The sequence below is a fragment of the Cylas formicarius genome, unplaced genomic scaffold (assembly GCF_029955315.1).
Source record: "Cylas formicarius isolate icCylForm1 unplaced genomic scaffold, icCylForm1.1 PGA_scaffold_8__14_contigs__length_24414737, whole genome shotgun sequence".
Lineage (NCBI taxonomy): Eukaryota > Metazoa > Arthropoda > Insecta > Coleoptera > Brentidae > Cylas > Cylas formicarius.
In genome coordinates this window covers 11,042,324-11,057,850 of record NW_026844361.1, presented here as the reverse complement: position 1 = coordinate 11,057,850, position 15,527 = coordinate 11,042,324, and the positions used below count along the sequence as shown (strand labels likewise).

At 34.2% G+C, this 15,527-nt stretch overlaps 1 protein-coding gene across 13 annotated transcripts in view; it reads right to left on the bottom strand.

Annotated features, from left to right (window-relative positions):
• Positions 1-1,516: 1,516 nt before the first annotated feature.
• Positions 1,517-15,527, bottom strand: part of LOC132706118 (potassium/sodium hyperpolarization-activated cyclic nucleotide-gated channel 4) — a 188,173-nt gene continuing 174,162 nt past the window's right edge. For 11 of the 13 annotated variants that reach the window (XM_060677239.1, XM_060677240.1, XM_060677242.1 and 8 more), the window contains 10 exons: positions 14,647-14,891; positions 14,445-14,586; positions 8,479-8,886; positions 7,273-7,350; positions 6,381-6,548; positions 5,908-6,328; positions 4,712-4,790; positions 4,449-4,654; positions 4,244-4,394; positions 1,517-2,415 (listed from right to left, as the gene is read on the bottom strand). In XM_060677239.1, the coding sequence (XP_060533222.1) occupies positions 2,204-2,415; positions 4,244-4,394; positions 4,449-4,654; positions 4,712-4,790; positions 5,908-6,328; positions 6,381-6,548; positions 7,273-7,350; positions 8,479-8,886; positions 14,445-14,586; positions 14,647-14,891 (2,110 nt within the window). In that variant the 3' untranslated portion in view covers positions 1,517-2,203. The remainder of the gene's footprint in view (positions 2,416-4,243; positions 4,395-4,448; positions 4,655-4,711; positions 4,791-5,907; positions 6,329-6,380; positions 6,549-7,272; positions 7,351-8,478; positions 8,887-14,444; positions 14,587-14,646; positions 14,892-15,527) is intronic. The other 2 variants (XM_060677243.1, XM_060677252.1) reach the window with 1 other exon arrangement.

Here is a 15,527-nt window from a genome sequence, read left to right as displayed (position 1 = left end):
TTTTTTTATTTTGTATATTTCCTGGTTAAATAGAATAAACATAGCAATATCACAACATTGTGCAGCTGGATGACATTTTGCGAAGACAGTTAATATTTGCCCATCTACTAAATACCCAAACTGCAGGATTGCCAGAAAGAAATTTTTCTTTTATTGACTGCTTTCCACAGACCAGTTTCGTTACAACGTTCGTTTACTTTATATCCAAACGCGGTAAATTTCAAAATCAAAGGAATGTTTCATCTTTCGCCATGCTAGCACAGATAATGCGAACATCATTAAACGATCTTTGCATGTGGTGGGCAAATAGATTTAGAACTTGTTAGAATATGTTAAACGGCGAAAAAAACAGTTCAATCTTAATATTTTTATAGATTGATGCTTGTGGCGAAATCTCTTGATCTAGTGGGTCAATGAAGGCCCAAAAATAGTTATAAATTGCGACACAATTGGTTGGTGGGAACAATACAAATAAAAAGAGAGCAACCCATAAAATGAGAATAATCATTTCTCCAATATATAACAAAAACAACGTTTGAACGAATTGAATCAGGTCTTATGTATGCGTTTATGTTTTTATCTCTGCCCACTTGGGTAGAAGAAAAAAGACAGCGAACGTTGGGTACTTATTGATGAGAATTAACTAATTAAATTCGTGGTAATGTTTGTTAAGTTACTTACATTATATTTACATTACAAGATTTATTATTTAATATAAATTTGTTTCATAAGGAGTTTTTAAGTAAGAGGAAAATTGAAAGTGACGTTATGCCTAAACCACAGCATACACAATCTTTTCTCATGATTTTGCTAAAACTGATTCTATAGCTTAGTGCTGTGTGTAGAGTAAATACATATATGTAATGTACACATGTTTATAACAGGTCAGTATTTTTTTGCTATTTATTTAGTCCACATTGGAAAAGCTATGGAAAAATTTGTTTTTCTAATCCAGCCTAACTTATTTATTTTTCAGTAATGGTATGTTTCCGTCCTATAACCGCTTATAATCAACCAAAGGGAACCAACCATTAATAGAAATTTTGCTGTTTCGTGAACACTATATAAATAATTTTTATGTATATATGGTATGGTTTGTATTCCAATTAATTATTTTAATTTGTATTTTATTTTCTTATTTATTTTGTTTTGTTTTTTATTTATTTGCCAACGATACCGTGCATTAAAAAAATGCAGGGCGCAGACGTGAAACGAAGTGGCAATTTTGTGAGTATTTACTGTTTTAACAATAGTGAAGTTAGTGATTTCTGTGATTTCCTCCTGGATTTGGTATGATTCAACTAATAGCGTTAACGATTATTTTATACCAAAAATTAATCGGGTGCGCTTAATAGATAATGTTAATTATGGACAAACGGTAAATGGCAAATATTTACCACCTTTTAAATTATATGTACAGAACTGTAGTAAACAAAATACTAAAAGAAAGCTATTGTTTTATTTGTGTATCGGCAATGAACAACCCCCAAAATTTGTTATATTTTTTATTTCCTTTTGATCAATACTTTATAATATATTTTACAATTTTTAAACTATTATCAATGTCGTAATCTACGATTCTTTTTTACATTTCCTACGAGTAGTGGTCTTTGTTTCTCTAGGCATTTTAAACGTTTTCTTTTTATTCGAAATTATTCTTCGTTTCGTTTTTCGAAGCCCTCTTTTATGACGAACAGACGGTAAAAAAAATAAATCTTTCAAAAGCAAACACATTTTTCTTCATCACTGATTGGCACTGTACACCTTGTATATCGGAACCTTCGTAGTAGACGGTTTTTGAGCATACCTCTATAAATATTCACAACTTGCTTTGTAATGTCGACAACTTGCGTCTTCGTTTCGCACGAAATTAATTGACGACGAAGTAATTCTGTCACTGCGTGTCCTAGACGGCGGTAAACTTAAAATTTTGTACTGGAATCACCGTTTCTCGATCGATCTGTCCAATATTGAACCAAAAGAGGCCGGGTTAAAGTATCGACAAGTCTGTTACTTGCCTCGCATACAGTTTGATATGTCTCGACTAATAACTTCTCCTATCTCTCCGATCGACATATTTATACTAGACAGACCGTCTTCTGATACCCGTATTCGCGTGTGCACCTCCTTACTCGGCACATACCAGCACCAGACATCGCTTGTACTCCATCATTCTGGCTCCGGACTGACCCGATACCAGACATCAGTCGTTTGCGTCCACGCTAGATCCTTTAAAAAACCTATTCCTCAACGGGGGTCGTCCCACGCTGTGGTCCAAGCTGGCGGCCCGTCTCTCTCTCATTTGGGCCGCTAGCAGTTCGATCTCCCAATTCGAGCTGGAGTTCTCGTACTGATCGCCCGATTCGTAGTCTGTCGGTTCGTTTTCTGAAGTTTCTCCGATATCGGATTCTGTATCTGGCGAGAAAGAACCAAAACAACTTAGGAAAATATTAATTAACAATAATAGCTATTATCCGATCTGAGAAGTGGAAAGATCTACAAAAATAGTTTAATTCAAAATATTCTGTATTGCCTTAAACTTCTAAGTTGCCAAGTTAGTAATATGCTAACGTGTTGCTATGTTTTCGTTTTTTATAAATTTATTTGATTTTTTAAACTTAATACTTAAGTTAAGCAATAAATGATAATTTCAACATCTTGGAGGTCAAAAATCATCGTTTTATTGAGCATTATGTTGATTGAATAACATTTTATTTTATTGTTAAAAATCAAAATCAAAAATTAAAGTAAATTTACAAAACAAGATATGTGGCAACATTGTAGCATGTTCATCACTTTTGCTATCTTAGAATAAGGCAACATAAATTTTATTTATTATATATAAAAATTGAGAGGTGTTGAAAATATTATAAATTTGTATCAAAAATAAAGAAAAACACTTCTGGATACGAAATGTCACACGAGTCACAGAAGTCTCCACTTTCATATATCGTTGAACTCGTCTTGAAACACACCTTCCGAATGTGTGTCAATATTTAGGTGTTCTTTTGTATTAAACTTTTTTTGTAAATTTTCGGACAGTGAGTCTTACGTGGACCACGCTGTATAATTACATTAATACACACGTCTTTATATTAAATAAGTCAACAGAAATAACAATTACTTATTTTTCTTTCAAATTGTGTTTTTATTAATTTTTTGGTAAAAGAAATTACATTAAAAATACTCTTTAGTTCAATTGGCAGAGCATTAAAGATTCAGTAACAATTTCCAAACAAACTCTTCTGCATGTAATAGTACATTATCCAACCAGTTTGATAAAGGCCACATGTGATGTAACCTCTATGACCATTAGTTTTTGGATACAGTTTCATAATATGACAAACGTCAAAATAATTATGATTTTCACTTTTTTCAGATAACTGTTTTTGTAGATTTTATTCTTTTTACGCTATAATATTTGCCGACACAGAAAGCCAACCCAGGGCATGTAGCATGGATACCACTGCCTCGCCTTGTTTTACAACCTGTGTTAGTATGTAGTATATTAAAAACAATGCATTGCTCTCAAGATTATCCTTATTAATTTATTTCGTCTTCAAACGGTTTCATACAGATACTTCTTTCGATAGATTATTATAATATAAATATGTTCTTTTTAGCACTTTGAAAATCAGCATTGGGACGACTCACTGTCTGACTGACTGACATTACCAAATATAATTTCATAATTTTAACCACCAAATCATATAGATCAAAAAATATTATAAAATATTTCCACCTATACAGGGTGTTTACTAAAGAAAAAAAAATATGAGTTTTATTATTGCCACCAATACATGTATATTTTTGGATCTTATCCATTCATCATTAATAAAACTCATCTTCATGGCTCACCCTTTTAAACGGTAAGGCGAATATTTACTGCATACAATCTCTATATAGGACACCCTGTATGGCTTATCAACAAAAAAATAAAAACTAAGTAAAACAATGATTCAGTCTAAAAGGAAATTGGTAGATCTTAGCAGCGAATTAGCAGTCGACCACAACGCCTTATTGAAGTGGATACGTACGGTCCTGCTAGAGGGAGCCACAACAAGAAGGTGCTAGTCAAAGTGTTTATAGGCGTGAAATGTTATTTTAAGTTTTTAGATATTTGACTAGTAAATAGTTTAGGTTAGTTTTGGTGTAATTACGCTCCCGGATTTAATACCTGCTACAGTTGCTAAAAATGGACTTCAAAATAATAAAATATAAATTTTGAAAAATTGAATATTACCAGTTGCGGAATCGATGTTTAGTACAGTGTCGTTCGACTGGGGAGACCAGACGTCCAAAGGTTGCGGCAGTTCTTGCAATTCCTCCGTTTCTTCGTGCGTCGGTTCTTCCCACGAATGTCGGTCCCGCGTGATGATAGTGTCTAGCGATCCCTAAATAAATTTGGCGATAAAACGTTTTAGATATCGTTTTTTAGTAGGGCCTACTGAAAACGAATCGTCGGTCCCTTTTTCTAGCTCGCAAATATGGGCTTTCAGCTGAGTGATGACCTCGCTTTTTCGCCGTAGTTCGTCCTCCAGTCTGTCGAACCTCTCTTGGAATTTCTGCTGAAGGTCCAGAAGGTGGGTGCTGATGACTTGCTTGATGGCCAGCAGGATGTCCGCGAAGTATTGTTGTTCGTCTTCCAGAGATGCTTTGATAATGTATATTGTCAGTTGGAGTGAATCGTAAAGGTAGCCACGGAACTTACCTTTTAGTAACTTAACTTGGTTATTTTGTCTATTAGGCACTAATTGTATACCACATCGTTCCAGTTCGTGTTTCTTTTCCTAAAAAGATTTTATAGTGCATCATTCCTTTCACATTTTGTTTGATTTAATTAATTAAGCCCGTTTCTCATTTCGCAACTTATTCTAATGACATTTCCGAATAAAAATTGCAGGAATTTTAGGACAGATTGCCACATGATAAACAGGCTTTGAGGCTTAGTATTTTAAAAACAAAATTTTAAAGCTTACAACAATGATTAAGCCGGTTAAATCACAACTAGTTTTAAATTATTTCAATGGATATTATCCATTGTTATTCCATTTCAAAAATTTATTAACTTGAAGTGGCGTCAATTTATTTCTAAATGAGGAGTAGTTTCTCTCTGATATGTCAAATATTGTGTTTTTAAATTTTCGATTTTATTGAATTGGTCAGTGAGATTTCCCGAGAGTCCCATATCTGTTATTTTTGAAAGAAAACCATTGCCTTCGCCCTCGCACAAAACAAAAGCTTTTTAAAAGCTCTTTGGAATTATATTGCTGATGGAATCCTCCAACTGCCACTTTGCGGATCTCCTCAATTGTTGCTTTTTTTCTATAAAATTATATAATGTATAAAATTCATTTTATTTAAAGAAATGATTTATTTAAATGTATTTTTTATTTCCATTTTTTCATTGTAAGATATATAATTTTCTATTTACAAATATTTTGGATACGTCTTGCGTCGATAGCTGATGAATGCCACTTGCTGACGTTTCGGCAATCAGTTGGTTTCTCCAGAGCTTAACCGAAACTGAACTGAAGACGCCAGCGGGATGTTTTGATTGTTTTTTCGACGATTTTCATTGTCTAAATTTAATTTTTATTCAAACAAGAAGGACTTTATAAGCAATTTTCATGTAAAATTGGGAGTTTTTATAAACTTTAAAAGTGTTTATCAGTTTGTGAATACATGTTTATTTGGGATTCTCCACGACATGGTACAACTATTTTGAATGAAATGTAACGTAAGGAGTTCTCTGCAGTGCAGTCCCTCGACATTAAATTTAACGATATTATTTTCATAACACCCTGTATAAATTTGTTAGACTGATACCATTTAACCATTGAGTTTAGACATCGTCTGTCACTATACCACCTCTGAATGATTATTATACTATGGTGTAAATCTTACCTCTTGCCGAACGTCTAGGCCGTTGTCCGTTGGCGAATTAATGAAAGGAAACAAACTCTGGGGCGTACCAAGGACGGCATTGGCACTATGAGGGGGACTCTGGAGGGTGTCTCTATTAAAGGTCACGCTTTTGGCTAGTTTGCTGTGCCTCGCCGCGTAACCCTCGATCGTCGGAGCTCGCATCAACTTCTTAAAATCCGAAGAATCCTTCGATTCGTGGGTATTCGTTTCGTTCTCTTTGGGCTCTTTCTCTTTGGTGTCTTCGGATAGTTTTTTCAGTATCGATTTTAAGTTTCTGCGTTCCGGAGTTTCGTTGGACTCGTTGGATGAGTGGAGGGGAGAAGGGGCTAACGGAGCGCAAAGGAATTGCTTTTCCTGCCGTCTTTGGTCTTGGTGCACAGCGGAACCTTCCGAATGGGACCTATAAGCAGTCGGCCATTGTGGGGGTATGAAATTTGGGGGTATTAAATTACCTCGTTAAAGTATCGGTGGTTTCTATTTGGGTGTCGGGGATGTCTAATGAAAAGCTACGGGTTTTCATAGCGATCTCGAGCTCTTCAAGCTTTTGTCGTTCGTTGAGGATTTTTAGTTTTTTGACGAACGGCAACGGTCCGTACTCTGGTGATAAATCATCTATCGATCTGGAATTTACGAAACTTGAAATATCTGAAGCTTAATTAAAAGCGCGAAGAAATCTCTCTAGCGCGATACATGCAGATACATCATCGATAAGTATTTGTTTAAAAGAAAAAATTTAAATAAGTTCTGTGAAGGTCTTATATTTAATGAAATTTGTTATTAACTGAAAATTTTTGGATGAACTTATTGAATTGATAGAATTTGTAGGGATGGTTATTTAATGAATGCAGGATACGAATGAATACCTAAAATGTGCATGATTGAAAGTATAGGTTTAATTGAAAGAAAAAATATGCTGAGCGTTTCGAAGAAAGGAACTGACTAAGTCAATGGCACGCTTGGGAATAGGTTTTTAACGTCAAGGGAAATCAACATAAAACTGTCTGGAATATCAATACTCTTCAGGTAACTAGGCAACGCAACTGAATTTAGGGTAGCTATCACAACGGAGTCGACTCAGTTAGTTCAACTACGTTAGGTTCGAACGAGATATCTTGAATTATACTATACAATCGTTTTAATAAACAGCAGTGCTGGTCACCCACCTATACTGAGAACAATTCGTTTGGGAAGCAAGTCGAACTAGCACAGATTGACTGATTTTTTGGTACTTGTATTGCGAGAATCTTAAAAAATACAAAATATTAGACCATAACATTTAGCATAATAAGCTTTATTGTGTTTACAAATCCTACCATCGAAAGCATGTCTGGGGAATCTACCCACCTGTAGCGAGAAGTGATCGTTTGCGTTTGCCGAGTTGGTACAGATCGATTCAGCTTTTGAAATTTGGATTGCACGAATCTTTAAACATAAAAATAACAAAAAATATGAAATGTTATGTTAAGATAGCAGTAAAGTCAGTTGACATGATATTCAGTAGTAAGAATACCTAAGTTCTAAAACCTCTGTCCGGAGGAGACTTTTTTCATATTTAGTTTTGCCACTCATCTGCAGACAGCCACACAGTTTTGAATTTACTTAGCATATAGCGTTGCGTAAATACAGGATGCTTAAACAATTAAATAAATCCTCCCTTAGTCAAAAAGGTGTATTCTGCCGTACTGTGGCATACATCTCTTTAGTACCTTGTTGAAGAGTGTGTGTGCGTATGTGTGTTAATTTTTCTTTTTTCCCAAATTTAAAAAAACTTCATTGTTGAGACGCCCTATATCTACGTGATTATATACTACCTGCCGCGTGTAAGTGCTTTGGAGGACGGATATTCTAGAATATTTTTATAATTTATACAATACAATTTAACAACTAACCGAAAATGCCACCATATTTAATTTTCCCGATGTTATTTATAGCCGATTTATCGTAGGATAAACTAATTGGACCTAAAATAGAGGTTTTAACTTATGCAGTGATATTAATCACTGCCTGGTTCCGACTGTGGTGTGCGCAGTTTTTTTTTTAGTGAAACGCAAGCTAAAATTCTAGTCCAAAATTTTGTAACACGAAAGGTTGTGGTGATACTTCAATGGTCGATAAATTAAATTGATCCACACAATATTTTGATAGATTTGAATGATAACTTTTTTTTAATTCCATTTTAGCTAACCCAGATATGCGAATACTGCTTTTATCTTTCTATTCGCATAAAAAACTGCAGTGACCGCAGTTAAATAAAATATATAAAGTTTTTGGCAAAATATACTTTTTGTAATATTTTCGACATACATGGTAGAATCGTTACACAAGGAAGTGCAACTCATTGAGATCTGAGATAGCAGAGCATGTCAGGTAGTGTTGTCGATAGGTCACTGGAAGAGGCACAAGTTTGCGCAGTTTGTAAATAATAATAATACGATAAATAAACATAATGAAGGTGCGAAGTACTTTTAGTCTCTAATCAGATATATCTGAGTTGATTTTGCTTTCTGGAAAATTTAACAACACATACACGACTAAGGAAAGCAAACGTACCTGTAGTGTTTGGTTTTCCTCGATAGTACGAAACTCGGTTTCTTCACAGCCTTGTCTTTGACTTCTGTTTGGCTATTGCCGTTTTCCTGATCTCGCGACGATCCGTCGGGCAGCAACGCGTCTTTCGAGATGGCAGCCCGTTTCAACTTGGACCAGTGGGCGCCGTTCTTTTCCACACTTTCACTAAACGACGTCGCGATCGCTAAGCGTTCCGAAATATTCTGAGCTTCGCTACCTTCGTCAGCGACGACGTTGGACGCTAGTCGGTCGCTACTTAAAATACTGGACGGTACTTTTGGCACTATGTTCGACGGGTCTACTAATGCAGGCGGTTCGCTGTCGTTCAGTAGCGAATCTTTGATACTGGAGTCTTTCTCTTTCACGTTGGTGTGAAGTTTGATCCTATCCCTACGATAAATTTATTTGTTTGACGAATGGTACGACACCACCCAACATAAACGGCAGGTTTACATTAAACTATACAATGTGTACCAGATTCGCTTCTCTATACAGGGATCTCCGCTCCTATTATACCTACAGCAATGGTTAAATGAAGAGGAAACTTGTGCATTTGCTAGTGGGTTAAATTGACAGCTGTCAAAATTCATTGCGTTTTTCCGTTTGTGTTTTTTATTAATGTTAATGTTATATAAATCATGGTCTACTTTAAGTATGACCTCACTTTGCAAAGTGTGATAAAATCTTTTGTGCACTTCTGATACATCACTGAACTGAAAATTTTAAGCTTTTTCCAAAAATAGAAAAAGGCGATTGAGACACTTCGCACACTCTATCTTACTCGTCTCAAATAATAATGTCACGTCTTGACAGCTGTCAATTTAACCATTTTGGATTTACTGGCAGCTGTCAAAATGAAATGTGAATATGAAAACAAAGAAAAAATTGATTGAGATTGATGAGAATGATCTATTGAATTCTACAGAGTGTTTCAAGATAAATACGAAAAACTTAAGTGATTGATTCATTCTTTAAAATAAAGGAACCATTAGGTTTCTTTTTTACCACCAAAACGTGAATAGATACAACAATAAAACATTACGAAAGCATTACTATTACAAAAACACACTTTCCCCATTTTTTTTTCAAAACGAGTGTGGGGATTGAGTTAGAATGCCCCTATCACTATTTTTAACTAAATTAAATTAAAAACTAGTAACTCGAGACACTAAACTCGATTTACAGACTCCCGAAACCATGTTGCCAAATTGGTTCAAGTTTTTAGATCAAAACTTGGACCTGTTCACCGTTTGGTGGGAGATACACATATGAGCGAGTTAAATACACAAATATTGCCAGTATACACGAGGTACAGGGTGTGAACGTTTTTCTGTATTTTATATAAACTCGTTTTTGTATTATAAGTAAATTTAATTTTGAGGATTCCGCTTTACCGCTTGGTTAGGTGCTCACTTGACCCTTCAAAATATGTTGTTTCAGGCGTTAACTGAAAATAAACACTTGAGTGCTCGCAACATGCAAAGAAAAAGAATTTTCCATTAAAATGATGAGGAGGCACAGATTGTTTCTTTTCTCTCCATTTTTCTCCAGATCTAGATCAGAAATTTGAATTAATGTAGCTTAAAGGGGGCGCTTGGTGTATCCAATTATATTAACAAAACATGGTATTTAAATATAAAAACTCAGTCAAAATAGATGCTCTAGGTTTTCAAGTTATAAACTGTATCTAATCAAGTGGAAAAAATAAAAGAAGGAAGTTAAAAAAATCAAGTTTATATCAATTTTGAAAGCAATAGAAACATTACAAAAATATGAAAATAATTGAAGCAACAAACCTGGGCATTAATTGTATTACAAAATTTAAATTCAACTTATCCTTTTTGGTCTAAAAACTATATACCAACTTAATTATGTGTATTAATTTATTTATTTATTATAATTTTATACTATATAGCAAACTATGTCAATAGTAATAACAACATATTAGATACCCTGACAAATGCAACCAAATTTTCTAAACTGTCAGTTTTTCGAATAATGTTTTTGTAAATAATAAATCAAATAAAAATTTCAATATCATGTCAATTGGCGTCACTACTCGTGATCTACCTGAGTTTAATTTCTGGCACTGTTTGCCAAGGAAAGTAGCATTATAGAGGGAACGAGAAAGACATATTTGTTAACGAAAGTTGAAGTGACCGTTCTGCAACGTTCCGTCCGTTCGTTGTCCGTACGTACATCAGGCAGTCAGGCGTACAAATTTGTCGTTTTACGTCACGCCGCCAATTTTACATCTCCCGAACGATTATAAAGGGCTTAATTAACTGAGAAGGGTTATGTAGTTACAATATAGATCGTGTTGTGCTTCGGGATGTGGCTTGTAATGGAACTAGATTGGGGCTAAGATTGCCCCGACCCCAATAAGTTAGCGACAAAAGGAGTCTGCTCGCATAAATGGCAACGATTGCCGAGAAATTGTTAGGCCATTACCGACAGAAACATAAATTAACGTTAGGAGATTGATTAATATCTTCGAAAAATTTGGAATATTTGAGAGTAAAAGCAGTAGAAAGTATAAGAGACTAAAATTAACTCATTCTAATGGACTTTCACGTCACATTTAGTAATATGGGTAGTATTGACATACCGTTGATCTTGATACTTAACACTTAACACATTAGATTGCTATTAAAATCCCTTAACCCTTAAAATTAGTTTAAACAGAGTTTCAAAATGATATTGAACCGTTTAAACAGTTTAGAAAATTTAAAAAAATCCGAGTCGTGTGGAAAGCCCCGATAGAGGAAATGTACAAAAATTTTATTGTGCTAAGATTTCTAGTCACAGGTGAAACGTATGGTTCACTATTTTCTTCGTACCAACAGCAAAGTTTACAAAATTAAAATATAAGTTGGGGCACTGGCCAACGTGGAAGGTTGCCTCTATCCCCAGTAGGTTGGCAGAGCATCATATCTGTGACGTATTGTGTAGGTTATGGCACTAAATTAAACGAGGGACTGTCTTTTTTTCGTTGTCCATTTGATGAGGTCAGGTAATACTATTTTAAAACCTTTTTTCTCTTTCTTTCAGGGGGAAGTCCAGTAGTTTACTTTCTCCATTGCTTTTATTGCTTACCACTGTATTTCACAGTATATTCAATATCATCCTTGTTTGCAGATGCCACGCTTGGAAAAATGTACTTGGATTTATAGGCCCTCATGCTAGTATAACGTTATAACACGTATAAGAGTCGAATAAGAATTTGCAGTTTACATGAAGTTCGAAATCGCCTTCACAAATTTGCAATTCCTTCTTTGAAATTAGGTGTCAGGTTCACTTCCGTAAGATGTTGCTGGGAAATTAACAAATGGCAGAATTTACTTATCAACTGGTACATTTATGTAATATTTGGAATATGCATGTTTTAGAAAAATAAAATATTAAGAAAGATGTATGCTGAAATTAACAAACACTGCAAGCGTCGGATGCCAGTCAGTATGTTCAAATCAAAGGGGTATTTACCTTTAAATAGCTATGGTTGTTCATTTGTTTATGGCTCAATTCATTCACTTCCAAGATTAATATTGACTGTGTCAAAATTTTAGTTTAAAAGTTGGTAAAAAAGACGAAAATTTCATAATATACGTGCGAATTGAAATGGGCTTTCTTTTAGGGACATCTATTATGTCAATTACGATTTTAACTGGTACTTATTTGATATGACTAAAGTTTGTCATTAAATATATATAAAAATAATATTAAACAAATATAATTATAACAACAGTAGTTAAAAAAACAAATTTTTAATTTTTTCCTTGCTATTTCCGCAGTAATTGTAACAAAAAGTATCGAATATTTAAATTTATTTTTATAATACTTAATGCTCCTTTGACAAAGATGCCATCAAGCCGAACGAAAAATTAAACCATTACAAAAGAACAAGGCTTAAATAGTTCGATAATATAAATTTTCTATTCTTAACACTAAATTGCAGAGGGTCTTTTAAATTTCCAAATCAATAGTGTCCCTAACGAAAAAAATACGAAGTACATATTTGAAACGCGCCCAGTGTTCGAAGTGTTTTCGGAGCGCGAGCATTGAAGATGCCAAGTGAGATTTTGGCGAAACGTCTGCAGGATCCCAGTCGGAGTTCAACAAGCGAACGGATGATATTCCGGAATATAGTGTCATCACATTTTTCCATCCGTGAATCAATACGTAAAAATATATCTATATATATATATATATATATATATATATATATATATATATATATATATATATATATATATATATATATATATATATATATATATATATATATGTAGCGGTAGTTTGTAAATATTACATTTGATAAAGACACGGTGTTGTCGAAACAATTGTCATGTAAAAATATATAATTTAGTGAAAATCTGAACTTTTAGTTCTAATTTATTTTAATATTTTTGTGCAAAGTATACTAGTATATTTCCTTAAAAATTTTCATTTTGAAACTATGTAAACATAAAAATAACTTTATTAAGTGGGTCATATTATTTATTTATAAATATATCATATTTTTGGAAACCCCTGCGTATGCTACACGGGGAACAAACATACAATCAGACACCCCTCGTATACAATAACGCACTGCACATGGTGGGGAAGGGGCCGCGATCCGCCTAAATCGCATCTAGGGATGTTCCCATACCATTAAAGTATCGATACCTACTCATTTCGATAGTACTCAAATCTTTTTTCCATACTACTCAAATAAATACTCCTAAAGTATCGATACTTACTCATATCGATACTTTTAGCAGTTTATTATTTTTTAATTTGTTTTAAGGAAACTAACAATGAACGTTGAAGGACAATAATTAAAACAAAACTAAGAAGAAAAAAAAACTTTTATTATAAAGATTTGCTTCACGTTAAACACGTACTTTAAACAAAAGACTCCATGATAACATTGGAATAATAAGCCGATGATTACAATAAATAAAATTATTCGTACGCAATCTCTTGTATATTTGATAATTTATGTTGGTTGGCAATGAAAAAAAATGAAGGGCATCTTTCTCGCTTTTGGCTCGGGCTCAGTCGAGTGAAGTCGAACGAGTTCGGCTTGGCTGGCGCGAGACAACGCGTCACCATAGATCAGATAGAGATGTTTGTCTGATGCTTTCGGTTTTTTTTTAATGGTGAGGATGATTCGATTTGATACCAAGTACTTTTGCTTCGATACCGAGTAAGTATCGCAAAATTGATTCGATGCTATAAATACTTGGTATCGAATCAAAAGTATCGAATACCTATTTATACGTATTTACTAGTATCGGAATATCCCTAATCGCATCACATCCGACAGAGAGTGCGGCGACTTATATTTTAATTCAATAAACTTTGTTAAAAGTTTGTACTTAGGATAATATACGACACTTTAAAGGATGAAATTCTATGAGTAAACAAAATTTGTTTTTTTTATTGTTTTATGACGTTATTTATAATTATGATGTCATATGCGCCAGAAGACATATTGAAACGGACTGAAAACAAAAATGTTAACTTGCCCGAGAGCGTACTAAGCTTCGCACAAGCCAGGATTGAAATTTATTGGCAAAACAACATATTTTAGTGGTTTAAGTCCTCTTATAATTTTTAATTGAAAGCGTGGGTTGCATTTTTCTTTGCCCCGATTTTTTTGGGCGAAAATGTTAATGAAAATGTACTTCCCCTCCTTAAATTTAAAATACATTAAAATTGAAATACACTTTATGGGTTTAGCGCGAATTTTTTCTACATTATGTTGTGTTTTACTGGTAACGATTCCGATTTGATTAATTTCGGTTAATGGTTTGGTTAGTTAGTTAACTAAAAACTTTTAGGAAAAACCAGCGATGTAATTTTATTTTCAAAAACATTCAGACGAAATCTCCAGATGTCACTTCGTTCTTTATATTGTTTACATTATGAGATTATTGTGATATTTTAAACTCAGAACTCACCTAAAACTTATCTTATTGTTGAGTAACTTAGCGGGCACCGACGCTAGGGTGGTTTTCGCGGGCCCTGAAAACGACGCCCTCGCGGTGGTGGAACTTGGCGCTGCTATTGGAGTGGGTGACGTCGGTTGACTACTCGGCGGGCCTGTTCACACGAAACCGATAATAGCCACGAAACCACGAAACTCGATGTTCCGAGAACTACCTTTGATGGTGCCGAATATTCCTGCTCCGACAGCGGTTTTAACCACCTTCGCGGCTTTTTCCTCCTTCGCTTTAAGCATAAGGATCCTCTGAAGCAAGGGGAGGCCGGCGCCTATGGGCTCGTCATTCAGCGAGGTCTCTTCAATAATAGGAGGGGGCGATCTCACATTCGAAGATTGCGGGGATAGAACGGGGGGTGTCGACGTTTTGTATCGCTCCTCGTTTTCTTGTTTTTCTTTGAGTAGCCTGGCAATTTAAGTACAAGACGTAATACAGGATGTTCGGAGACTAAAGCAGCAAACGCCACCATTTTTCTTACCCAAAAATAAATAAAACTCGATTTAAACTTCAATAACAACGGCGTGATGTAAAAGTCAATAGAAAAAGGATACTCTTGTAATTCTTTTATTCCTTTATATAAAGAGGATATGTTTCTAGCGCAATCATTCACATATTATTATTTGATGGTCAAAGAATATTTATTTCAATATTAAATATTTTTAAAAAATAAAATTTATAATTATCTAACTTCTTTAAAAAGCTCCGAAAAAACGAATACAAATTGTTATGCTTATAAATTTGGGTATTTGGGTCAATTTTTGTATTTTTTCTTGTCTCGCAGAATTATTTTTTTTGCGATTATGTCAGAAAACGCCATCTACTGGCGATCGCGACTGTAATGGCAAAACAATAATCAAACTTTTTAAAAAAGCTTCGAAAAAAGTGCATGCAAATTGATATACTTAAAAAGTCCGAACATTTAAGTGTAGACGTATTTACCTAACCAGGTACTGTAATCAATACTTTTTATTTTGTTAAAAACGAAAAAAATGTAAATATTGCTTTTAACCAAATAAAAAACCACAATACTAAAAAAGTCAA